Consider the following 27,914-nt stretch of genomic DNA (forward strand, 5'->3'; position numbering starts at 1 on the left):
AAAGGGGATGAATACTTTTGCAAGGCACTGTATGTGTGCGTGTCTGTGTGTTTTAAGTGTGTGTAGATGTCTGTCCGGCTTGTGCACGTCTGAGAGAAAGAGTGTGTGAGCTCTTCAGCTGTTGGCGTGTCTTTGTTTGAGCAGATTTAATTACCAGCCACATGGCTGCAGCTCATTATACACAAAGCATACACACACACGCATACAAGCACAGACACCTGCACAGAAGCACACAGACAGACACACAGACAGGCACACACACCACACACACACACACACACACACACACACACACACACACACACACACACACACACACACACACACACACACACACACACACACACACACACACACACACACACACAGGAAAAATGGCAAACCGCCCACAATCTGTCAAACAAAGCCCTTCACAATGGTTGGTGGAAGAACAGAGACACGGGAAACTCAAAAAGTTTGCGGCAAACATTAAAATCCTTCCTACTCGGGGGACAGCAAATCATCTGTCTCCCTGTCTCCTTATTTCTCCTTCGTTGTCTTTGTTCCATCTATCAATTCCCTTCTCCCCATCCCCCTCACCCTCCATCTCTCTCTCCCTATTCATTTCAATCTCTCTCCATCACATTCCGCCTCACACACCATCTAATGGACTGTATCAGTGTGCTCAGTGTAGCCTAAACGCGCACACGGAATTAAGTATTAATGGCCACGCACAAGTCATCTCTCTGTCACACACACACACACACACACACACACAGAGGGAGAGTGTGTCGCCGCAGTTACTCACATTGGAAGTAGAGTTCTTCGTCTCCCTCTTGACTGGCCTTGCTGTATCTACACTGTCTGCAGGGAGGGAACAAACAAACACAGAGATATAAAACATCACTAGCTATATAAAAATAGATTATACAAGTCTTCAATTCCTCTTAAAATGAGAACAATATGTTTCTGGACATCAGTGAATTGGAACTTGGATCATTGATAGAGCCCCCTGTTGTTCAGTGGAACTGGCTGGACAAAACTCACTTCTGAAACTGGGCATTTCCTGTGGAAATCAAACCTGCTTTGTTTGAGTGGACACACATGGGCAAACGCACTCATAGTTTGCGCACACGCCTTCAAATACGCATTTGAGGGATTGAGATGAGGCCAGAGGCCTTGATGAAGTGTTACAATTAGAGTCTAAGGGAGTCAGAAGCAGGGCCATTCATAACAGGTCGTAAAGAAGCATTCAGCGATTGAGTGGTCTCTAATTCACAACCAGTTTGAAACAAAAGAATGGCACAGGATCAAATAGAGCTAAAGGCTAAATATGTGCATAAACATATAATAAATACAGGAGGCTGGTGAGGGAAGGACATCTCATAATAATGGAGTGAATGGAATGGTATCCAACACATGGAAACCATGTGTTTGATGTATTTGATACCATTCCAACCATTACTACGACCCCGTCCTCCCCATTTAAGGTGCCACCAGCCGCCTGTGGTGTACAATATACAAGAGAGTGCGAGTGCACGTCATTGTTTTTGGGTGATTGCATCTGTGCATTAGTGTGTATGTCTGTTGTGTGTGTGTGAATGCATGTCTGTGTGTGTGTGTGTGTCTGGCTGTCTGCCGTGTGTGCGTTGTCTGTGTGCGTGTCCTTGTTTGTGTCTGTTCATGTGTGTTAATGCGCACGTCAAGCCGTATCACCAGTGCATGCACACACAGTGCGATGGGAAAGACAGGTTTGGAGGGGAGGCTGACATACACAGACTCTTAAACTGCAGGGCCAGAGAGAGAGAGAGAGAGAGAGAGAGAAAGAGGAGAGAGGAGTGGGGAAAAATAAGACAACGAGCCTTTAGGGCCAATCTGTCAGGACCAACCAGCAGACACATGCAGAGAGAGAGAGCGAGAGAGAGAGAGAGAGAGAGAGAGAGGGGGCAAGAGCGCAAAGGGCATACAACAGCCCCTAGCCCCTATACCTGCACATTTCACAGGTCTGAAAGCACGGACAGGTGTAAGCTCCATCTAGCTCTCCAATAGGTTAAGCGGAGCCTCCACCATAATGTATCAATTGTCATCTGTGAAATCCAAATGGGAAGGGGCTAGGGATCCAAATGGAACCAGGCCCAAGGTCTATTTTAAAAGAAAAAGTATTATTATTTAACCTTTATTTTGACAGGGAGTCAATGCCGAGACCAAGGTCTCTTTTCCAGTTGAGCCCTGTTTAGCACCACAATAAGCATCAAAATAGTATACACATTAAAGTACACACACAAGGAGAGGAGGGGGCAGCTTCATTGTTTCATCATCTCTCTGTCTAGACTGGGGCGGTGGAGTTGGACTGGGTCAGGCAGGAAAAGAATGAGGGAGAAAGAGTGGAAGAATGGGTGAAGGGAAGAAAGGAAAAAGGGAGGAACAGGGGAGAAGGGGGGAGGAGTGCAGACATGCCTGTACCTGGGGGTTGACAGCTGTGTGTAGGGAGAAAGAGGAGGAAGAGGAGTAGGAGGAAGAGTGGAGAAGGAGGTGGAGAGCAGCACCACGCTAGTAGGAGCTATGTTGGAGGAGCTGGACGAGAGGCTGCTGGGTAGAAGAGAAGAAAGGCAGGGGGGCGGAGCTAAATCACAACCTCTCTCCTCATTGGCTACAGGACAGGTGGTGTGCCCCAATTCTCTGAAATGGCTTCCTTTCCGTTTGATGTAATAGGACAGGCTGGATGTAAACCAAAAGGTATGCATGGCGCTTTCACCCAGAGCCTAGATATACCGAAGAGTTTGGCAAACCTCTTATCTCTTCCAGTGAGTAGCACATTAGATTGCTATGTAGTCTGCCAACATATGGGAAATTCTGCCAAACTCTGTAAAGGAGGCCATTTTAGAGTATTGGGATTCACCTTGTGAAGAGCATGTACTGATATAAAAGAGAAAGGGGAGAGCTAGGCTGAGGGAGTGAGGGACATATGGGACTATAGGTCAGGTGTGCAAGGAGGAAGTGAGCAAAACAAAAACGGGAAATAGAAAAGTAGTGGAGCACAGGGGGCAGATCCAAAATGGAGGAGGTTGCTGCCCAATGGAGGAGAACACTGATTGGAAAGCACTGGTGTGTCCCAGGCGTGCAGCAAGCGTGACAAGGGACTGAGCCTCTCTTTCTTTCTGTCTCATCCACCCCTCCTATGATTGTGTCACAGTCCATGCACTTACGCGCTGGCTTTCCACCTACACCGATCTTTCTTTCCTTCATACTATATTTATTTCTCTCCCCCTCCCCGCTGACCGTGTGACCAACAGTCCAGAGGCGGCAGAGGGTAAACAATCAGTGCTCTGACCAGCCAAGCTTGAACCTCCTGGAGAGATTAGGGGATGCTGCTGCCCTGTAACCTTGGCACTGTCAAACATTGTCAAGCAGGAATGAAATGTGTGTGTGATGCATCTGTCTCTTCATGTAAACTAAAGTAGGAAAGTGTCTGTTTCTATATGCAGTGTGGCAATCACTGTGCGTGTCAGTGTCAGTGTGTGCATGGCTATGACAATGTCTCCGTCTCACACTATGTGTGTGTGTGTGTGTCTGCATGTGTGTGTTCCAGTAATGTGTCCATAACTCATAACGAGGTCTCTAAGAGGAAGGGGGGAGGGAGAGTGGGGAGGAGGGATGGGAGAGATTCATGTATATACCATATGACCTCCAGGCAAAACACATCTAGCCGACCCCAAACGCAATTTCAAACTGCCTGATCTGACATGGCCATTTCATTCAAGTGGAGATAATCTATGTGGTCAGACAGAGTGTGTGTGCGTGCATACATTTGTGTGTGTGTGCATGCGTGTACGTGCGCGTGTGTGTGCCCGTCTCAGTGAGCAGATCATCTGTAATTGTAGCCCTGTGGTGATATCGGAGGTCAGCCATATTTGCAAACATGAAAGCATGGTAATTGAGGCATCACCCATCTGCCTGTGTCTGAGGATGAGAAGAGCCGGCTAATAGCCATATTCTCATAGATTGATGAATGATGCAAGCATTCTGGGATGAATAGTTTCGAATAGATCCATTCTCAATGAAGGTCAATTGGTTCACACTGGTAGGGATTCTGGACATAGGGGCGTGTCCGCAGGATTGTGTCTGTGTGTATGTGGGCATGTGCCAATAAAGTACAGTATGTATCTGAGCGAGTGTGTGTCGGGTCCATTAAGTGTTTAAGCACGTCGGTGTGAAGGTGTAATTGGCCAGTGTGTGCAACATATCCCTGTGTGTGTGTGTGTGCGCGTGTGTGGATGTGTAAGCACAATAAGCGCGTATGTGATTAACAGTTCCTGTGCGTCCTCAGCGTATTGTGTTGGTGCCTGGGGCGGCAGGTAGTTTAGTGGTTAAGAGCGTTGTGCCAGTAACCGAAAGGTCGCTGGTTCTAATCCCCGAGCCGACTAGGTGAAAAATCCCTTGAGCAAGGCACTTAAACCTAATTGCTCCTGTAAGTCGCTCTGGATAAGAGCGTCTGCTAAATGACTAAAATGTAAAAATGAATGAATGAATGGAAGCTATTTGACACTCCCTCCATCTAATCCCATCTCCCAGATTAATGTGGAGAAGGAGAAAAATTGAAGGAAATAGAGGGTTTGTATAGTCGGACATCTCTTCTACACAAAGATACTGGCTGAAAAGAGCTATGCTATCATATCTGGGTGATAAGTCAGTGACTGAGTGTGTGTGTGTGTGTATCATATGTTACTATCTTACACGCTGACCAGACCGCCATCGTGCGCATGTTGATTTTGTCCACCCACACCAGACGTGAACAGGACACGCAGGTTGAAATATCAAAACGAACTCTGAACCAACTATATTAATTTGGGTCGAAAAGCATTAAACATTTATGGCAATTTAGCTAGCTAGCTTGCTGTTGCTAGCTAATTTGTCCTGGGATATAAACATTGGGTTGTTATTTTACCTGAAATGCACAAAGTCCTCTACACCGACAATTAATCCACAGATAAAAGGGTAAACCAAGTTCGTTTCTAGTAATCTCTCCTCCTTCAGGCTTCTTCTTTGGACTTTATATGGCGGTTGGCAACCAACTTTAAGGTGCATTACCACCACCAACTGGACTGGAGTGTGGACCTCAGTTCATCTTTCAATCACCCACGTGAGTATATGGTACTAAAAACCAATGACGAAATGGGAGAGGCGGGACTAGCAGCGTGTCAAGCGTCACAAATAGAACCAAGTACTATTTTAGCACCTGGCTACGCAGACACTCGTTGACGCGCACGAGCAGTGTGGGTGCAATGATTGAATAACATGTATGTGTAAATGTACTCGCGAGCGTTGTGGTCAGCATGTTAGACTAACATTATGTGATGGTTCAGCCTCCATATTAAATGCACGGACTGTGATTGGCTCTGTATAAGAGTGTCGGCCAAATGGGTCAAATGTAAATGTATGATCTGATTGCGGCCGTGTGTGTGTTCGTGTGTAATTGTGTGCGACTGCGTGGGAGTGTGGAGTCTGCATGCCAACATGCTGGAGCATGTGTGATGGAGTGTGTGAGAGCGCGGGGGAGTGTGTGTGGGCGTGTGAGTTGAGTTTTCTATAGACTTAGATGTCAAAGTGCACAGAGCTGAAATGGCAAGCAGAAAACCACTTTCCATCTCTCCACTGAACTGAATAAAACACACATGACTTCTGTGCACACAATGACATTTTTTTGCAAAATATCTTGGCAACAACATGGAGTTGCCCTTATGTCATGTAGTTACTACTTTGGTAACCATTGTGAAAGTACTCAATTGTGCATGACAACTGTAAATAATGTACACAAAACTATGGTTGAATGACAAAGTAAGAGCACAAGCCAAAGAGGATAAGTCTAATTTAAATCATGAAAACGATACAACCAATTAGCATTTCTGCCCCAGCATTGACAATAGCCTATCTAAAGATCCTTGTTAATGCTCTATATTACAGTGGCTCTGAGCTGAGCTGATTGAACATGCATTAAAGCATTTCTCATTCTGATTACATGCTTTGAGGCAGAGTGCTTCTAGTCATTGGATTATTGTAATCAGGATTATGATGGAGTTGCATGAGCTGTAACTGAGAGTGTGTGTGTTTAGGAGTGTGTGTGTGTGCTTATTGTGTGCGTGCGTGCACATTATGTGTGTACCTTCTTCAGATGTAATTGTGTGTGTTGTGTGCGTGTGTTGTGAATATATGTGTCTGTATGTGTGTGTGTGTGTGTGTTCGTGCACACTGTCTCTGTTATATCTGTGTGTGTGTGTGTGTGTGTGTGTTCGTGCACACTGTCTGTGTGTGTGTGTGTGTGTGTGTGTATCTGTATATACGTGTGTGTGTGTTCGTGCACACTGTCTCTGAGTGTGTGTATCTGTACGTGTGTGTGTGTGTTCGTGCACACTGTCTCTGAGTGTGTGTATCTGTATATGTGTGTGTGTACCTTCTCCAGAGGAGCAGGCCCACTCCCATAGAGAGTAGCATGATGAGGACGGCCACAGACACCACCACGATGATGATCACTGGGTTCTGCTCACTGGACGCCAGCGCCACTGCGGATTGGAACGGACACACACATATTGTTTAAGAGCAGGCACATGGGAGAATACACACACACACACACACACACCTCTGTCTTTAGCAAACAGGAGGCCTCATTGTGTGGGCTGTCCGGACACCCACACGGCCCTATCCCAAGCTGCCTTGCGGCGTTGGAACGAGATAGAGAGGAAAATGGGCATACTCACGTTCGCCAAGCGTCTGCAGCTCCAGGGGAGCGCTGTAGCCTCCGTAGTCGATGGGAGAGGGGGAGGAGGAAGAGGAGGAGGCAGAGAGGAGGGAGGAGGGGGCCGGGGTGGAGAAAGGGCGGATGAGGAAGACGTAGGTGGTGCCAGGCTTAAGGTTGTTGACGCTGATGCGGGTGGCGGCCGTCTTGACCGTTGAGTAGCTCTTGTCCTTCTGTTCCTGAATGAGGGAGGAGAGAGAGTGGCAAGAAAGAAAGTTTGAAAGAAGTGTGTCGAAACATTGCTACGTTAAAACTATGAGAGCACCAAGCGGGTATACTCTCTGTTGCAAGACACTTTTTGTATTTTTTATGTGGTTCTCTGGAGCTCAGTTGGCGCTTGCAACGGCAGGATAGTGTGTTTGATTCCCGGGACCACCCGTACGTAAAATATATGCACGCATGCCTGTAAGCCGCTTTGGATACAATGGCATATATTATTATATTATAATTAACTATTTTGACCGTTCCCTTTCCCTCCCTTTGTTGATTCTGAGTGGGGTCTATGCGTGTCATACGATCACTCAGAGAGCGTTAGGCTGGTAACCGAAAGGTCGCTGGTTCAAATACCCGAGCCGACAAGGTGAAAGATCTGTCGATGTGCCCTTGAGCAAGGCACTTAACCCTAATTTGCTCCAGGAGCGCCGTATTAGTATGGCTGACAATATGTAAAACAATAAAAGCAGACTTATGTGATTCAAAATGACTTTGATTCTAAAGGTTATAGGCAGTGAGACGACATGCATAAACCTTCAGAATCAAAACAACATATGGAGAGAACTCACCAAAGCTTTAAGGTAGCCAAAACCCTAGGATTTGCGTGTGTGTCTGAATGAATGTTTATGTGTGTGTGAGTGGTGTGTGCGAGTGGTGTGTGCCCGTTTGCTTGTCGTCATGCGGTAATGAGGATTTGGAGGTGCGCGCTCTTCAATCAATCAATCAATTTTATTTTATATAGCCCTTCTTACATCAGCTAATATCTCGAAGTGCTGTACAGAAACCCAGCCTAAAACCCCAAACAGCTAGTAATGCAGGTGTAGAAGCGCTCTTCAATGGTGTCATACGTGTGCATGAATAAACATGGCATAGAGAGAAAAGAGAGAGCGTGCACACAGAGAGAGACTGACAGGCGTAATGAGAGTCCCTGTGGAGACCGTTAATATGTGGCATGGTGGTATTGACAGAGATGAATGTGATGGATGGCGCACCAAGAGTGGGATGTGATGAGGGAGAAAGAGAGAAGTGTTGAAAGAGGGAGTGCGCCAAGTGATGATTTGAGAGTATAGTTGAGCGGGAGTGCGACGGAGTAGAGTAGTTGAGTGTGTGAAATCGTTTTTTTTTTTTAAGAGTGAATGTGACGGAGTGGACGGGTGTAACAGAGTGGACTTGAGATTAAATGTAACGCGATGAAGTTGACCGAATGTGACGGAGTTGACAGTTGAAATGTGACGGAGTGGACCGTATATGACGGAATGACGCTTATTTATTTACCTTTTCGTAGTACTTGATCTCGTACTCGGTGCGGCTGCTGTTGGGGTAGCTAGGCTCCCTCCACACCAGGGTGAGGCTGCGCTGCTCAATCTTCTCCGCACGCAACTCACTCACCAGAGAGGGCGCTAGTGAGAGGAGGATGGACAAAGAGAGAGAAGGGGAAAGGACAGACAGAGGGGGAAAAAGAGGGTGAAAGGGAGAGAAGAAAATCAATAATTAAATGTATTTATCAAAGTTCTGTCTGGGACGACTTCATCGAAGTCATAAAAGTTACATGATGTTAGCAGTGAGTGGAGTGGGTCTCCATACAGATCTGGATGAAGATAAATCATTGTATTCATTGATGGCTGGAGGGTGGGTTGAGATGTTCTCTCCCTCTCAGCCTCAGCCCTGCTCAGAAATGTTGTTTCGGACTCAATAATATCCAGTACATGAACACTGACCATGAACAGTGTAAAAATACATTTCCACATTCTATGAGAAATACTTCCTTGACCACAAAACCTGAAGTGACTAGGAAAACGTCCCTTGTTACCACTGATGCTCCGAAGGCTCCGCCGACTCGTCAAGCTATAATTAAGAAGTCATTAACGAGGTAAGGCAAAATTAGCTGTCACTCAAACCTCAAAAGTAACACTTAAGTGCAGCTCAATGTCAGTCAAAGACCAGTATGGTTGAAGCCTTATGTTATTACCACAATTAACATATTGCTAATGAGCAGCAAATAGTCAGTAGACATTCATTTTCTTTTCATTGCTATGTATTTTCTGTCCATCTGTTGAGCCATGTTTCAATGTGTGCAATTCGCTCTTTCTTTCTAAACCTCTTTCACCTCTCTCCCATGTCAATTCTGACTAGTCCAGAATTTCTGTCTCCTCAACCCTCCTCCTTTTACTTCTAATCTCTTTCGAGACCTCTTGTCACCTTCCACTCACACTCTCTGTTTTTACAACTTCCTTTCTGTCAAATACATACGAGCACACACGTACGCAGCCACACACACACACACACCCACCCACCCACACCCTGTGTGACCCTGCCCCTCAGTCTCCCTCTCAGTGGGACCAGTATTGAAGTCATTTTGAGGTGAGGATCAAAGCCAGAGCCGACCTCGTCTTTCGGAGTATCCCTCATATTGGTCTGTGTCTTACTGGCAGCTAATGAGGGCTGCACACAGCCTGCCACAGACTGTTCAATTACAGCCACAGGCAGCAACTCAATGATGAGACAATAGAGTGAAATGGACTGGTAAAAGACAGAAAGCCATCTGATAGAAATCCTCAGAATGTGTGTGTATTTGTACTGTATGTGCAAGCATACATTGCCGTGTGTGTGTGTGTGTGTGTGTGTGTGTGTGTGTGTGTGTGTGTGTGGGGGGGGGGGGGTGTATCTATCTCCACCTACTCTCAATTCAGTAAAAAGCAGAGGTCTATACCCAGGAGCGCCTCAACAATCTTGATACACATGGGAAACTTTGGATCCTGAAAAACCCAGCAGCGTTGCAGTTCTTGACACAAACCGGTTCACCTGGCACCTACTACCATACCCCGTCCAAACGCACTTAAATATTTTGTCTTGCCCATTCATTAATTCATTAATTCATACACAATCAGTGTCTGAATTGTCTCAAGGCTTAAAAATCCTTCTTTAAGCTGTCTCCTCCCCTTCATCTACACTGATTGAAGTGGATTTAACAAGTGACTTCAATAAGGTATCATAGCTTTCACCTGGTAAGTCTAAGTCATGGAAAAAGCATGTTTTGTCCACACCATAAACAAAGAAACGCACGCACGCACACACACACACACACACACACACACACACACACAAGCATAGGCAGGCACACAGACAGATACTGGCACAATCAGACACACACGCAAGCACACACATCCCATGTGAAATACGTCAATAGTGTCAGTGAAGAGAGAGAAAGAGGACGAGAGGCACTACTTTGAGCAGTGAGTGCTGTATTAGATACACTAAGAACACACTGTCAACTTACTCTACCTTCTACAACTCCAGGCCATTGTTTGCCATTCCTTTGTGATGAATTATGCATGGGACTGACTGCTTCAAACTCACATGAGTCCGGCTCACAACTTAACTCCATCTGACAGAATCATACCTGCGGACACATACCCAAACACGGTGGTAGTACAGGCTTGTCTTGAGTCTCGAAAACACTAACACACTCCAAGGGAGAACATTAAAACACTACACACCCTGGTAGTGTAGTTGCAAGAACAGAAATATACAGTGTGAAAAAACACACACACTTGGAAAGCACAGGGGTTAAGTTACATAGACCAACATAGTAATACACATACCCAAACCCACAAACATTCCATCTCGCACCGGCACACACACAGAACCCCCCCCCCTCCCCACACACACACACACCTAGACACACACTAATATCTAGTTTGCCGTCCAGTCTGAAAGCAGCTGGTGTGTGTTCATGGGGTTGACCCTGTCTGAATGAAAGGAAATGGATGCTGAGAGGAGACTGAATTGGCTGCGGCAGACTAAGCCTCATTTCCACAGGCAATAGACCGGAGGTTACGACCTTCAGGGCTCCACTGTAATATAGGACCAGACCCCGTGGCTAACCAGACAGATGAGCAACACCACAGCTTTAACAGCCCCCATCATAGATAGCTTCCACAGAATGACATGGAGGGAAAGACAGACGGATTTGACACAAACAGATCCACTCCCTTTCATTTTGAGTCCAAGATTTTTTCATGGTGTGGAAGGCAATGAAGCTATGTGGTGTGGTGGCTCAGTTCTGGCAGGTGTCTATGCAGGTGGTGTACAGGCACAAAATGGCTTCTGAGTCATAGGCAGTTGCACATGCCTTCTATCTGTCTGCAACCAACAAAGGTGCAGTATAAAAATAAATGATAATAAAGTAAAAGACAGCTATGCAACAGGCAGGTAGATTGGCACAAAATGGCCCCCGCCTTCACAGTTGCACATGGATTCTATCCTCATGCAGCCAACCAAGGTGCAGTATAAAATTATGTTACATTGTGCAGACAAAGAAGACGATGTGGTGGTGGCGGGGGCTCTATTGCAGGTAACGAATAGAATTTGGCACAAAATGGCCTCTGTGTTCCACAGCTGCACATGCCGTCCATCTTGACGCAGCCAACAAAGGTGCACTACGCTGCTTCTCGCTATCACTGAAGACAGACAGTGGAGCTGTAGTCCCTCAGGACCACCACAGAGAATGAGTGTGTGTGAACGTCTCTCTTTCCCCCCTTCTCCTTCTCCCTCCCTGCCTCCATCCATCTCTCCGCTCTGTCTCTTTTTTCTGTTCTTTCCTACAGCCATCTTGCCACGCAGAGATTTCTTTGTTCTACTTGTCTCTCCCCCCCCGTCTCTCGCTCGTGTGTGTATATACATACAAAAAAAGACTTGAGTGATTGAGCCAACACGTATCAGCCAATCATGTCAGAGAAGTTAACAGGCTGTAAGTACAGTGTACAGCACTACATCTATAAGCTGGGTTAAAACTGACTTGGGGAGGAAAGGAGATGAGTGTAGTGCTACAGAGGCATCCCGCATCTCTGGAGTGCCTATGTGTGTATGTATGTTTATGTGTGTGTGTCTCCCTGGGTCTTGGCATAGGTAAATGAGCTCATAACAATGCCACTAAGATACTGCGGGACAGCAATACATATTTGGGTAGATGGTAGAAAAATTGTAAATGTTTCTGAGAAAATCTGAATGCCACTACATTGTGTGTGCGTGTGTGTGCCCGAGCATGCATACCCACCCATAGAGTGCATGTCAATTCCCCTACATATAGTATGCCTCTCTGTGACAGCGACGGCAGTCACCAAATTCAACGCAACCTTTTAAATCATTCAACACACGAATAAGCCCCCGCCATCAAAAAAGCCCACACCCTTAAATCAGAATCTGTGTGAGCCACAAAGACAGACCTTCGATAATGACGTTGTGTTGTGGCCCAGCATCCACCCTCCCAGGGCTCACTATCTGGCAGTGGCCCCCGCTTTTAATCTGGGTCTATCAGCCGGCCCAGCGGTGGAGTGCTATCTGGCAGGATGTCCCCCATTCCCTGTGTAATCTGCCCTATCAGTATTCTGTCTGTCTGCATGCCCCGTGCAGGCCCAGATAAAAACCTCACAATTACACTGGCGCTACAGCTACCCAAAACAGGAAGGGGAAGAAAGAGAGGGAGGAAGGAGGAGAGGGGATATTGCAGAGGATTCTCGTTTAAAAGGATGAGCGGACGGATCAAGTCAGAGGCAGGTATTATTGATGGCCATTATCATTCATATGAACCGCTGTCTGTGTGTGTGTGTGAGTGACGTATGTTCTGAGAGAAAATACACACACCTGACATAGGATTCTGCAATTTGTGAAAAGAGTGGGAGAGAGGGGTGAGGGAGGGGAGAATTGACACCTGACACAGATAGATTTCCATCTAAAGTGCACGATTATAGACTGTGGGGGCTCGGTGTGTGTGTGCCAGTATGTGTCCGTGTGGGTTTGTGGGTGTGTCTGCGTGTATTTGTGTTTACATGTGTGTGCACACTGATAGCACCTCAGTGTGTGATAGAGAGAACCAGGGGAGAGTGACAGAGTGATTAAATGTGCCAGCCTGTGGGTGGATGGATGGGTGAGCAAGAGCCAGAAAGTGAATTAACGAGAGAGGCACATTATTGAATTATGAAGTCATCTTAGTCCCCCCCACTACATGAACTGTGTGTGGGGGGGGACTAAGTTGACTTCATAATTCAATCATTCTATAGACTAAATTCATCCGAAATACACATTCCCCAAATCACTCTCAAACGTTTCGGTCTCAAACCAGATTCCCAGTAAGCGGTTTTGACGGACTAGCTCCTGAATAGCCGAATAGCTCAGTCCGTCAGTAACTGAATCTCTTTATGTAGCTGTGTGCAGTGCTATCCTCTTCCTGTGCTTTTTGGATGCTTCTCTGTCTTCTTCCATAACCCGTGACAGTTGCTGTAAGCCAGGCAGACTGTGCCTATGGTGGGGCTCACATCCACACATACTGGGAGAGGCAGACCTGTCGCCGCGGTTTGGCAGAGGAGACGGAGAGAGCTCTACACAGCCTGACAGAACACACAGTCAGGGGAAACGCTACACAAACAGACGTAAGCAAGCCCACACACACACACACACACACAGTAAACAGAGAGGCAATGAATTTACAGGGAGTGTAGAATGAAGTTTGAGGGTATAAAGTGCTGATGACAACTTAAAGAGCAAGAGAAAGACAGCCACACAGAGATGGATACACATAATGTATATCGCAAACACACTCTGCACACACACACACACGAGAATGTGCGTACACACACACGTGCAAAGTACATCTCGATGTCACGAGTATGCGCGTACACACACACGTGCAAAGTACATCTCGATGTGACGTGGTGATATGGAAGCTAAATGGGGAGTTGTGTGTGAGTTGTCCTTTGGTCTGGAGTCGCCGTGGCTTTGTGAGACGCGGTGTGGGTGAACGGTTTATCTCTGCATGTGTGGTTCCCACCGTAAAGCATGGAGGAGGAAGTGTTATGGTGTGGGGGTGCTTTGCTGGTGACAATGTCTGTGATTTATTTAGAATTCAAGGCACACTTAACCAGCATGGCTACCACAGCATTCTGCAGCGATACGCCATCCCATCTGGTTTGGGCTTAGTGGGACTATCATTTGTTTTTCAACAGGACAATGACCCAACACACCTCCAGGCTGTGTCAGGGCTATTTTACCAAGAAGGAGAGTGATGGAGTGCTGCATCAGATGACCTGGCCTCCACAATCCCCGACCTCAACCCAATTGAGATGGTTTGGGATGAGTCGGACCGCAGAGTGAAGGAAAAGCTGCCAACAAGTGCTCAGCATATGTGGGAACTCCTTCAAGACTGTTGGAAAAGCATTCCAGGTGAAGCTGGTTGAGAGAATGCCAAGAGTGTGCAAAGCTGTCATCAAGGCAAAGGGTGGCTATTTGAAGAATCTCAAATATAATAACACTTTTTTGGTTACTACATGATTCCATATGTGTTATTTCATAGTTTTGATGTCTTCACTATTATTCTACAATGTAGAAAATAGTAAAAACCCTTGAATGAGTAGGTGTGTCCAAACCTTTGACTGGTACTGTACAGTCGTGGTCAAAAGCTTTGAGAAGGACACAAGTATTGGTCTTCACAAAGTTCGCTGCTTCAGTGTTTTTAGATATCTTTGTCAGATGTTACTATGGTATACTGAAGTATAATTACAAGCATTCCATAAGTGTCAAAGGCTTTTATTGACAATTACATTAAGTTTATGCAAAGCGACAATATTTGCAGTGTTGACCCTTCTTTTTCAAGACCTCTGCAATCCGCTCTGGCATGCTGTCTTACATAATCAATGCTTGGAGTTTGTCAGAATTTGTGGGTTGTTTGTTTGTCCACCGGCCTCTTGAGGATCGACCAGAAGTTCTCAATGGGATTAAGGTCTGGGGAGTTTCCTGGCCATGCACCCAAAATGTTGATGTTTTGTTCCCCGAGCCACTTAGTTATCACTTTTGCCTAATCGCAAGATGCTCCATCATGCTGGAAAAGGCATTGGTCGTCACCAAACTGTTCTTGGATGGTTGGGAGAAGTTTCTCTCGGAGGATGTGTTCATGGATGTGTTCTTAGGCAAAATTGTGAGTGAGCCCATGCCCTTGGCTGAGAAGCAACCCCACACATGAATGGTCTCAGGATGCTTTATTGTTGTCATGACACAGGACTGATGGTAGCGCTCACCTTGTCTTCTCCGGACAAGGTGTTTTCCGGATGCCCCAAACAATCGGAAAGGGGATTCATCAGATAAAATGACTTTACCCCAGTCCTCAGCAGTCCAATCCCTGTACCTTTTGCAGAATATCAGTCTGTCCCTGATGTTTTTCGTGGAGAGAAGTGGCTTCTTTGCTGCCCTTCTTGACACCAGGCCATCCTCCAAAAGTCTTCGCCTCACTGTGCGTGCAGATGCACTCACACCTGCCTGCTGCCATTCCTGAGCAAGCTCTGCACTGGTGGTGCCCCGATCCCGCAGCTGAATCAACTTTAGGAGACGGTCCTGGCGCTTGCTGGACTTTCTTGGGCGCCCTGATGCCTTCTTCACAACAATTGAACCTCTCTCCTTGATGATCCGATAAATGGTTGATTTAGGTGCAATCTTACTAGCAGCAATATCCTTGCCTGTGAAGCCCTTTTTGTGCAAAGCAATGATGACAGCACGTGTTTCCTTGCAGGTAACCATGGTTAACAGAGGAAGAACAATGATTTCAAGCACCACCCTCCTTTTAAAGCTTCCAGTCTATTATTCTAACTCAATCAGCATGACAGAGTGATCTCCAGCCTTGTCCTTGTCAACACTCTCACCTGTGTTAACGAGAGAATCACTGACATGATGGCAGCTGGTCCTTTTGTGGCAGGGCTGAAATGCAGTGGAAATGTTTTTTGGGGGGATTAAGTTCATTTTCATGGCAAAGAGGGACTTTGCAATTAATTGCAATTCATCGGATCACTCTTCATGACATTCTGGAGTATATGCAAATTGCCATCATCAAAACTGAGGCAGCAGACTTTGTGAAAATTAGTATGTGTGTCATTCTCAAAACTTTTGACCACGACTGTACATATATATATACACTGCTCAAAAAAATAAAGGGAACACTTAAACAACACAATGTAACTCCAAGTCAATCACACTTCTGTGAAATCAAACTGTCCACTTAGGAAGCAACACTGATTGACAATAAATGTCACATGCTGTTGTGCAAATGGAATAGACAACAGGTGGAAATTATAGGCAATTAGCAAGACACCCCCAATAAAGGACTGGTTTTGTAGGTGGTGACCACAGACCACTTCTCAGTTCCTATGCTTCCTGGCTGATGTTTTGGTCACTTTTGAATGCTGGCGGTGCTTTCACTCTAGTGGTAGCATGAGACGGAGTCTACAACCCACACAAGTGGCTCAGGTAGTGCAGCTCATCCAGGATGGCACATCAATGCGAGCTGTGGCAAGAAGGTTTGCTGTGTCTGTCAGCGTAGTGTCCAGAGCATGGAGGCGCTACCAGGAGACAGGCCAGTACATCAGGAGACGTGAAGGAGGCCGTAGGAGGGCAACAACCCAGCAGCAGGACTGCTACCTCCGCCTTTGTGCAAGGAGGAGCAGGAGGAGCACTGCCAGAGCCCTGCAAAATGACCTCCAGCAGGCCACAAATGTGCATGTGTCTGCTCAAACGGTCAGAAACAGACTCCATGAGGGTGGTATGAGGGCCCGACGTCCACAGGTGCTTACAGCCCAACACCGTGCAGGACGTTTGGCATTTGCCAGAGAACACCAAGATTGGCAAATTCACCACTGGAACGTGACAGAGTCTGGAGGCGCTGTGGAGAACGTTCTGCTGCCTGCAACATCCTCCAGCATGACCGGTTTGGCGGTGGGTCAGTCATGGTGTGGGGTGGCATTTCTTTGGGGGGCCGCACAGCCCTCCATGTGCTCACCAGAGGTAGCCTGACTGCCATTAGGTACCGAGATGAGATCCTCAGACCCCTTGTGAGACCATATGCTGGTGCGGTTGGCCCTGGGTTCCTCCTAATACAAGACAATGCTAGACCTCATGTGGCTGGAGTGTGTCAGCAGTTCCTGCAAGAGGAAGGCATTGATGCTATGGACTGGCCCGCCCATTCCCCAGACCTGAATCCAATTGAGCACATCTGGGACATCATGTCTCGCTCCATCCACCAACGTCACGTTGCACCACAGACTGTCCAGGAGTTGGCGGATGCTTTAGTCCAGGTCTGGGAGGAGATCCCTCAGGAGACCATCCGCCACCTCATCAGGAGCATGCCCAGGCGTTGTAGGGAGGTCATACAGGCACGTGGAGGCCACACACACTACTGAGCCTCATTTTGACTTGTTTTAAGGACATTACATCAAAGTCGGATCAGCCTGTAGTGTGGTTTTCCACTTTAATTTTGAGGGTGACTCCAAATCCAGAACTCCATGGGTTGATAAATTTGATTTCCATTGATAATTTTTGTGTGATTTTGTTGTCAGCACATTCAACTATGTAAAGAAAAAAGTATTTAATAAGATTATTTCATTCATTCAGCTCTAGGATGTTTTATTTTAGTGTTCCCTTTATGTTTTTGAGCAGTATATATATATACATATATATATATATATACACACATACATACACACATAGGGTGGCTGGAGTCTTTGACAATTTTTAGGGCCAGAAAATGTCATGCTTTAGAAGCTTCTCATAGGTTAATTGACATAATTTGAGTCAATTGGAGGTATACCTGTGGATGTATTTCAAGGCCTACCTTCAAACTCAGTGCCTCTTTGCTTGACATCATGGGAAAAATCAAAAGAAATCAGCCAAGACCTCAGAAAAAGAATTGTAGACCTCCACAAGTCTGGTTCATCCTTGGGAGCAATTTCCAAACGCCTGAAGGTACCACGTTCATCTGTACAACCAATAGTACGCAAGTATAAACACCATGGGACCACGCAGACGTCATACCGCTGATGAAGGAGATGCATTTTGTCTCCTAGAGATGAACGTACTTTGGTGTGAAAAGTGCAAACCAATCCCAGAACAACAGCAAAGGACCTTGTGAAGATGCTGGAGGAAACAGGTACAAAAGTATATATATCCATAGTAAAACGAGTACTATATCAACATAACCTGAAAGGCCGCTCAGCAAAGAAGAAGCCACTGCTCCAAAAACACCATAAAAAAGCCAGACTACGGTTTGCAACTGCACATGGGGACAAAGATCGTACTTTTTGAAGAAATGTCCTCTGGTCTGATGAAACAAAAATAGAACTGTTTGGCCATAATGACCATCATATTATGTTTGGAGGAAAAAGGGGGTAGCTTGCAAGCCGAAGAACACCATCCCAACCGTGAAGCACGGGGGTGGCAGCATCATGCTGTGGGGGTTCTTTGCTGCAGCAAGGACTGGTGCACTTCACAAAATAGATAGCATCATGAGGAAGGACAATTATGTAGATATATTGAAGCAACATCTCAAGACATCAGTCAGGAAGTTAAAGCTTGGTCGCAAATGGGTCTTCCAAATGGACAATGACCCCAAGCATACTTCCAAAGTTGTGGAAAAATGGCTTAAGGACAACAAAGTCAAGGTATTAGAGTGGCCATCACAAAGCCCTGACCTCAATCCTATAGAACATTTGTGGGCAGAACTGAAAAAGCGTGTGCATGCAAGGAGGCCTACAAACCTGACTCCAGTTACACCAGCTCTGTCAGGAGGAATGGGCCAAAATTCACCCAACTTATTGTGGGAAGCTTGTGGAAGGCTTCCCGAAACGTTTGACCCAAGTTAAACAATTTAAAGGCAATGCTACCAAATACTAATTGAGTGTATGGAAACTTCTGACCCACTGGGAATGTGATGAAAGAAATAAAAGCTGAAATAAATCATTCTCGCTACTATTATTCTGACATTTCACATTCTTAAAATAAAGTGGTGATCCTAACTGACCTAAGACAGGGAATTTTTACTAGGATTAAATGTCAGGAATTGTGAAAAACTGAGTTTAAATGTATTTGGCTAAGGCGTATGTAAACTTCCGACCTCAACTGTATAGTCGTCTAGAGAACTTTCACTAAAGACACGAGAGGAGAGGACAATTCCTCTCCGACAACCGATTGTACATATGAAGTATTCATTCTAACCAGCACGATGACCAGAAACTCTACCAAGGACATTGGGATCTCTGGTGGGCAAACCAGAGTGCTACATCATCAACTCAACTATCGAGGACAGCTACACGTAAATACCTGTTGCATTTCTAATCTGAATGAGTGTTATTAGGGTGCATAAGTATTATGATTACCGTGAGCATAGTTTCCAAAGTAACCATGATAGTTTGAATCTCTGTCTCTCAATTCCACTCTGACCCTCCTTCTACCCAAGCACTCATGCCATTGTTAGTCCAGTCCACTAGGGACCTGTTTTCATTGTATTACGTTAGTAATCAATAACCTGTGTGTTTGTATTGTGTTATTATTTAGTTAGTTAGTAAATAAATAATTAAGCCAATTTGTGTATTGCTGATTCATCAATAAGGTTAGGGTTCTTGCAGGTTCAAGGATTATGCGACGTTCAGAATGAGACTGATAAGAGGTAATTATTTAATAAGTGACTAATCGATATATATAACATATACAGTGGGGGAAAAAAGTATTTAGTCAGCCACCAATTGTGCAAGTTCTCCCACTTAAAAAGATGAGAGAGGCCTGTAATTTTCATCATAGGTACACGTCAACTATGACAGACAAAATGAGAAAAAAAATCCAGAAAATCACATTGTAGGATTTTTAATGAATTTATTTGCAAATTATGGTGGAAAATAAGTATTTGGTCAATAACAAAAGTTTCTCAATACTTTGTTATATACCCTTTGCTGGCAATGACACAGGTCAAACGTTTTCTGTAAGTCTTCACAAGGTTTTCACACACTGTTGCTGGTATTTTGGCCCATTCCTCCATGCAGATCTCCTCTAGAGCAGTGATGTTTTGGGGCTGTTGCTGGGCAACACGGACTTTCAACTCCCTCCAACGATTTTCTATGGGGTTGAGATCTGGAGACTGGCTAGGCCACTCCAGGACCTTGAAATGCTTCTTACAAAGCCACTCCTTCGTTGCCCGGGCGGTGTGTTTGGGATCATTGTCATGCTGAAAGACCCAGCCACGTTTCATCTTCAATGCCCTTGCTGATGGAAGGAGGTTTTCACTCAAAATCTCACGATACATGGCCCCATTCATTCTTTCCTTTACACGGATCAGTCGTCCTGGTCCCTTTGCAGAAAAACAGCCCCAAAGCATGATGTTTCCACCCCCATGCTTCACAGTAGGTATGGTGTTCTTTGGATGCAACTCAGCATTCTTTGTCCTCCAAACACGACGAGTTGAGTTGTTACTGATGGTAGGCTTTGTTACTTTGGTCCCAGCTCTCTGCAGGTCATTCACTAGGTCCCCCTGTGTGGTTCTGATTGTCGGTGGTCGGTGGTCGGGAGAGGTTGTGTTTTCTCTAGCAGGAGGTAAGCTTGGCTTCTTATATGATGTTGAGTAAAGCTTAAACCATGTATTTAGATTGTAGGTAGGTATTGTAGTCAGGTATTATAGGTAGTTTACTTAGGTAGTTATTGTAGGTTATTGTAGGTTATTGTAGGTAATTATTGTAGGTAAGTATTGTATTCGGCGGACCCCGGCGAAGCACGAGTGCTAGCTAACCCACTACTTGGACCAACAAAGCTAGCTAGCTAGCGGGTAGCTACTGGTAACTTTTAGCAACTGTGGTTAGTTGTTTCCAATGTTATTTCACGCTTAAGAGTACCTGTAATTGAGCCAGCTAGCTGCCTACCATTCAGCTGTTTTTCTAACCTCATTATCCGAGGCATTAACGTTAGGTGGTTGGTAGCTGCTGTACTTAATTACAGCTACTGATTGCAGTCTGCCACCCAGATAGCTGGCGTTGGGTAAGTTTGGCTTTATACATAGCTTGGGCTTTGTCGAGTAAGGCTTAAACTATGTATTTAGATTGTAGTTAGGTATTATAGGTAGGCATCGTGGGCTGTATATTATTAGGTATTATAGGTAGGCATCGTGGGCTGTTGTGGGTAGTTGTTGTATGTAGTTATTGTAGGTTACTTTTCTATTCGGCGGTGCCGGGTGTAGCACGAAGCTAGCTAGCTAACTCACCTCCTGGACTAGCTGGCTAGTAGCTATTAGCAACGGTAGCAACTAAATACAATATCCTTTTAGCCAGCTACATTCGTTCGCAGCGACGCCGTTTTTCAAACAAAGTCAACACAGCAGCCATTGCTAGCCAGCCAACACTACCAGCTAGCTGTACTGTAGTAGCTAAATACAATATCTTTGTGCTAGCTAGCCAACGTTTAATCATTGCTGCGTTATGAAAGAACTAGACACGGACACGAATTATCTGTTTAGTGTGTTAACACACTATTGGTAGTTTGTTGTAACCAAGTATTGGTGCTAAACTGTGTGTTATTGGATGCTAGCATGCTAGTTAGCTATGGCGTCATAGTTAGCTAGCTGAATAAAGTAAGTTGCGTCTAGTCCTTGAAACATTGAACCGCTGTAGTTTACAACAATTCTAATTTCTAAAGTGGAAGATGGGAGAGTTTTATTCGGGTGGTTCAGTGAAACAATTATAGTTTCTGAGGTGGAAGTTGGGAGAGTTATATTTTTTTGGTGAGGGAGGCCTTGCTCTCTCCTTTCCCAGATGTTTAGTTCATTTCATTCCGATCTCCTCTGCATTATTGTAGCCTTCTGCTACAGCCTGTCAACTATGCCTCTGCCTATCCCTGTTCTCTCCTCTCCGCACAGGCTACACAAACGCCTCACACCGCGTGGCTGCTGCCTCTCTAACCTGGTGGTCCCTGCACGCACCACACACCTGGAGTTCCAGGTCTCAGGCAGCCTCTGGAACTGCCGTTCTGCTGCCAACAAGGCTGACTTCATCCCAGCCTATGCTACCCTCCAGTCCCTCGACTTCCTGGCGCTGACGGAAACATGGATTACCACTGAAAACACTGCTACTCCTACTGCTCTCTCCTCGTCTGACCATGTGTTCTCGCATACCCCGAGAGCATCTGGTCAGAGGGGTGGTGGCACAGGAATCCTCATCTCTCCCAAGTGGTCATTCTCCATTTTTCCCCTAACCCATCTGTCTATCTCCTCATTTGAATTCCACGCTGTCACAGTCACTAGCCCATTTAAGCTTAATATCCTTGTCATCTATCGCCTTCCAGGTTCCCTTGGAGAGTTCATCAATGAGCTTGACGCCTTGATAAGTTCCTTTCCTGAGGATGGCTCACCCCTCACAGTTTTGGGGGATTTCAACCTCCCTACGTCTACATTTGACTCATTTCTCTCTGCCTCCTTCTTTCCACTCCTCTCCTCTTTTGACCTCACCCTCTCACCGTCCCCCCCTACTCACAAGGCAGGCAATACGCTTGACTTCATCTTTACTAGATGTTGCTCTTCTACTAATCTCACTGCAACTCCCCTCCATGTCTCCGACCTCTACTTTGTATCCTTTTCTCTCTCGCTCTCCTCCAACACTACTCACTCTGCCCCTACACAGATGGTAACGCGCCGCCGCAACCTTCGCTCTCTCTCTCCCACTACTCTCTCCTCTTCCATCCTATCATCTCTTCCCTCTGCTCAATCCTTCTCCCTCCAATCTCCTGATTCTGCCTCCTCAACCCTCCTCTCCTCCCTTTCTGCATCCTTTGACTCCCTGTGTCCCCTATCCTCCCGGCCGGCTCGGTCCTCCCCTCCAGCTCCGTGGCTTGATGACTTATTGCGAGCTCACAGAACAGAGCTCCGGGCAGCTGAGCGGAAATGGAAGAAAACTAAACTCCCTGCCGACCTGGCATATTTTCACTCCCTCCTCTCTACATTTTCTTCATCTGTTTCTGCTGCTAAGGCCACTTTCTACCACTCTAAATTCCAAGCATCTGCCTCTAACCCTAGGAAGCTCTTTGCCACATTCTCCTCACTGCTGAATCCTCCCCCCCATCCCCCCCCCTCCTCCCTCTCTGTGGATGACTTCGTCAACCACTTTGAAAAGAAGGTTGACGACATCCGATCCTCGTTTGTTAAGTCTAATGACACTGCTGGTCCTGCTCACACTGCCCTACCCTATGCTTTGACTTCTTTCTCCCCTCTCTCTCCAGATAAAATCTTGCGACTAGTGACTGCAGGCCGCCCAACAACCTGCCCGCTTGACCCCATCCCCTCCTCTCTTCTCCAGACCATCTCCGGTGACCTTCTCCCCTACCTCACCTCGCTGATCAACTCATCCTTGACCGCTGGCTATGTCCCTTCCGTCTTCAAGAGAGCGAGAGTTGCTCCCCTTCTCAAAAAACCAACACTCGATCCCACTGATGTCAACAACTACAGACCAGTATCCCTTCTTTCTTTTCTTTCCAAAACTATTGAGCGTGCCGTCTTTAGCCAACTCTCTTGCTATCTCTCTCAGAATGACCTTCTTGATCCAAACCAGTCAGGTTTCAGGACTGGTCATTCAACTGAGACTGCTCTTCTCTGTGTCACGGAGGCTCTCCGCACTGCTAAAGCTAACTCTCTCTCCTCTGCTCTTGTCCTTCTAGACCTGTCTGCTGCCTTTGATACTGTGAACCATCAGATCCTCCTCTCCACCCTCTCCGAGCTGGGCATCTCCGGCGCGGCTCACTCCTGGATTGCGTCCTACCTGACTGGTCGCTCCTACCAAGTGGCGTGGCGAGAAGCTGTCTCCGCACCACGTGCTCTCACCACTGGTGTCCCCCAGGGCTCAGTTCTAGGCCCTCTCCTTTTCTCCCTATACACCAAGTCACTTGGCTCTGTCATATCCTCACATGGCCTCTCCTATCATTGCTATGCTGACGATACACAACTAATCTTCTCCTTTCCCCCTTCTGATAACCAGGTGGCGAATCGCATCTCTGCATGTCTGGCAGACATATCAGTATGGATGACGGATCACCACCTCAAGCTGAACCCTGGCAAGACGGAGCTGCTCTTCCTCCCGGGGAAGGACTGCCCGTTCCATGATCTCGCCATCACGGTTGACAACTCCGTTGTGTCCTCCTCCCAGAGTGCGAAGAGCCTTGGCGTGACCCTGGACAACACCCTGTCATTCTCCGCTAACATCAAGGCGGTGACCCGATCCTGCAGGTTCATGCTCTACAACATTCGGAGAGTACGACCCTGCCTTACACAGGAAGCGGCACAGGTCCTAATCCAGGCACTTGTCATCTCCCGTCTGGATTACTGCAACTCGCTGTTGGCTGGGCTCCCTGCCTTTGCCATTAAACCCCTACAATTCATCCAGAATGCCGCAGCCCGTCTGGTGTTCAACCTTCCCAAGTTCTCTCACGTCACCCCCCTCCTCCGCACACTCCACTGGCTTCCAGTTGAAGCTCGCATCCGTTACAAGACCATGGTGCTTGCCTATGGAGCAGTGAGGGGAACGGCACCTCCGTACCTTCAGGCTCTGATCAGTCCCTACACCCAAACGAGGGCATTGCGTTCATCCACCTCTGGCCTGCTGGCTCCCCTTCCTCTGCGGAAGCATAGTTCCCGCTCAGCCCAGTCAAAACTGTTCGCTGCTCTGGCACCCCAATGGTGGAACAAGCTCCCTCACGACGCCAGGACAGCGGAGTCACTCACCACCTTCCGGAGACATTTGAAACCCCACCTCTTTAAGGAATACCTGGGATAGGATAAAGTAATCCTTCTACCCCCCCCCCCAAAAAAAAATAAAAAAATAATTGTAAAGTGGTTATCCCACTGGCTATAGGGTGAATGCACCAATTTGTAAGTCGCTCTGGATAAGAGCGTCTGCTAAATGACGTAAATGTAATGTAAATGTTCTGGGATTTTTGCTCACCATTCTTGTTATCATTTTGACCCCACGGGGTGAGATCTTGCGTGGAGCCCCAGATCGAGGGAGATTATCAGTGGTCTTGTATTTCTTCCATTTCCTAATAATTGCTCCCACAGTTGATTTCTTCAAACCAAGCTGCTTACCTATTGCAGATTCAGTCTTCCCAGCCTGGTGCAGGTCTACAATTTTGTTTCTGGTGTCCTTTGACAGCTCTTTGGTCTTGGCCATAGTGGAGTTTGGAGTGTGACTGTTTGAGGTTGTGGACAGGTGTCTTTTATACTGATAAATTCAAACAGGTGCCATTAATACAGGTAACGAGTGGAGGACAGAGGAGCCTCTTAAAGAAGAAGTTACAGGTCTGTGAGAGCCAGAAATCTTGCTTGTTTGTAGGTGACCAAATACTTATTTTCCACCATAATTTGCAAATAAATTCATTAAAAATCCTACAATGTGATTTTCTGGATAATTTTTTCTCAATTTGTCTGTCATAGTTGACGTGTACCTATGATGAAAATTACAGGCCTCTCTCATCTTTTTAAGTTGGAGAACTTGCACAATTTGTGGCTGACTAAATACTTTTGTTCCCCACTGTATCTTCTAAGAGTTTAATTCGGGAAATGGTAACTATTTAAACAACTTCTTCTGTGGTGCCCCAAATTCCTAATGAGTTAATTGTTACATGATTAATTTAATCGAGTGACAATTAAACATAGTTAGGTGATTCGATAAATAACAGTCATACATTAAAGTAAGTCCCGTCACGACACATTCTTTTACTTTTAGATTTGTGTGTATTGTTAGATAGTACTGCACTGTTGGAGCTAGGAACACAAGCATTTTGCTACACCCGCAATAACATCTGCTAAATGTGTATGCGACCAATAAAATGTGATTTGATTTTGACAGCTGCACAATGACGATCTCAACCGTTGAAAGGAGGATAAAATGAAAGAGATTGAACAAAACAACTTCAAATTTCCTGTCCTTTCATGGAAATGAAAAATGTGTTTTCACCTCTCTCGCTCTCTGCCTGGAGACTGAGTCACTGTGCTGTAGAGACTTCTGTTCAAAAGGAGCCCTCCAGCCCAGCGTGTTACTCTGATTAACCAAGTCTTTTCAGTCTGTGACTGTGTGTGTTTGTCTTCTATGTGTGTGTCTGTTTGTGATGGTGTGTATGTTTGTCCGTGACTGTGTGTTGTCTGTGTTTGTGTATGACTACAAAATACTTAACACTAAAACATCAATTCAAAGTACCATACCTGCAAATACTAAAGTATGTCCTCATAGACCCCAATAATAAGCCAGCCAAGCAAACCAATTAAAATTATCATCACTGGGTGACAAAGCGTCTTAAGTGGCCAGGCCTCAGTCATGAAAAGTTGCTTGATGACTCAATTCATTTGGTGGTTGCTGAAGCCTCACCTAGCCCATCACTTCTCATTTGGGGACCCAAAAGGCTTGGCACACACACACGCCTCAAAGGGAGAGAGAGGGGTTACAAAGAAATGGATTAATTTTTTTATTCAGTTACCAGGAAATGAGTTCGGAGTTCTCTCATGAGAAAGTAACTTTTTCATGTACTTGCACGTTTTATGTGGACCCCAGGAAGAGTAGATGCTGCATGTGCCATAGCTAATGGGGATTCTAATAACCTAAACCCCCTGTCCTCCTCTCTCCTCTCCACCTCCTGCCTTACCCCCTGTCCTCCTCTCTCCTCTCCACCTCCTGCCTTACTCCCTGTCCTCCTCTCTCCTCTCCACCTCCTGCCTTACCCCGTCCTCCTCTCTCCTCTCCACCTCCTGCCTTACCCCCTGTCCTCCTCTCTCCTCTCCACCTCCTGCCTTACCCCCTGTCCTCCTCTCTCCTCTCCACCTCCTGCCTTACCCCCTGTCCTCCTCTCTCCTCTCCACCTCCTGCCTTACCCCGTCCTCCTCTCTCCTCTCCACCTCCTGCCTTACCCCCTGTCCTCCTCTCTCCTCTCCACCTCCTGCCTTACCCCCTGTCCTCCTCTCTCCTCTCCACCTCCTGCCTTACCCCCTGTCCTCCTCTCTCCTCTACACCTCCTGCCTTACCCCCTGTCCTCCTGTTGTGATCTTGCCTCCCCTTTTCCACCCCCTCCCTCAGTAGGATTCCCAGAGAGCTGTGCTGAGCCACCATGCCTCTCCACAGGGACCAAGGCATCTAAAGCAGGCCAAAAAAATCCTCTGAAGATATTGAAATGTCAATCCCACCCCGACCCCTACTCTCATCTTTCCTCTCCCCCCTCATCTAAAGGACTTTAAACATGCCACTGAGGGGCTCAACAACTGGAGAGGCCACCGCTCTGTGGCTGGGGGATTTGGGTTTACGTGGCTACAATCCCTCGAGTTTAATTGTATTTGGGCCAGAAACAGCTGAGCTGTAGCCTATTGCATTTTTTTTGTTTATGAGTCTTGCTAGGGTCAAATACAGTTGTGTATGTTTGCTGCTTTTCATTAAATCATGTATGGCTGTTTCATAGACTATGGCCTAAAATACATTCATTCATATGGGCAGAATATTGTATATAAAGCCTACAGAAATGTGATCAGTTACTGTTCATGCTAATATATTTGGATCTGGTAAAAAGCAGACATTTAGTAGTTTCAATTAAAAGAATACTCTTTGTAAAATGACTATAGAAATGGGAACATTGTGATTTTAGATACACAAAGTAACAATAGCCTATAATTAAAGGGACAGCAGTGAATCTATTACTGGGCTCTCACCATCAAGTCACATGCACAATTATCACCTTTTTTAGGCGTTTCGATCGCCCATTTATTCATTGACATCAGTGAGGAGACACACATTAGGGTCTATCAACAATATAGGCTTTATCATTTAATAGTCTATTTCAGGTTAAACATGAGCCCTATTCGGACAGGATTAGTTTGACTTTACAATTACATCATTTAGCAGACGGTCTTATCCAGAGCGACTTACTTGGGAGTTTGGGTAACGTAATTATGTGCACGAGCACAAAACTTCACATCCGGAATTTTAGTTTTGTGCAAAATCTGGACCCCTACAAATCAGCTGGGCTAGACAATCTGGACCCTTTCTTCCTAAAACTAGCCGCCGAAATTGTCGCAACCGCTATTACTAGTCTGTTCAACCTCTCTTTCATAACGTCTGAG

At 46.1% G+C, this 27,914-nt stretch overlaps 1 protein-coding gene across 1 annotated transcript in view; it reads right to left on the reverse strand.

The window, feature by feature from the left end:
- Positions 1-27,914, reverse strand: part of LOC311110003 (ephrin type-A receptor 7-like) — a gene marked incomplete at both ends in the record, with an annotated part of 174,100 nt that overhangs the window by 19,349 nt on the left and 126,837 nt on the right. Inside the window, 5 exons of the mRNA XM_084152959.1 lie at positions 788-843; positions 2,443-2,568; positions 6,428-6,536; positions 6,732-6,948; positions 8,258-8,382. Coding sequence (XP_084009085.1) covers positions 788-843; positions 2,443-2,568; positions 6,428-6,536; positions 6,732-6,948; positions 8,258-8,382 — 633 coding nt within the window. The remainder of the gene's footprint in view (positions 1-787; positions 844-2,442; positions 2,569-6,427; positions 6,537-6,731; positions 6,949-8,257; positions 8,383-27,914) is intronic.

Source organism: Coregonus lavaretus (genome assembly GCF_964263955.1).
Source record: "Coregonus lavaretus genome assembly, chromosome: 3".
NCBI classification, from domain to species: domain Eukaryota; kingdom Metazoa; phylum Chordata; class Actinopteri; order Salmoniformes; family Salmonidae; genus Coregonus; species Coregonus lavaretus.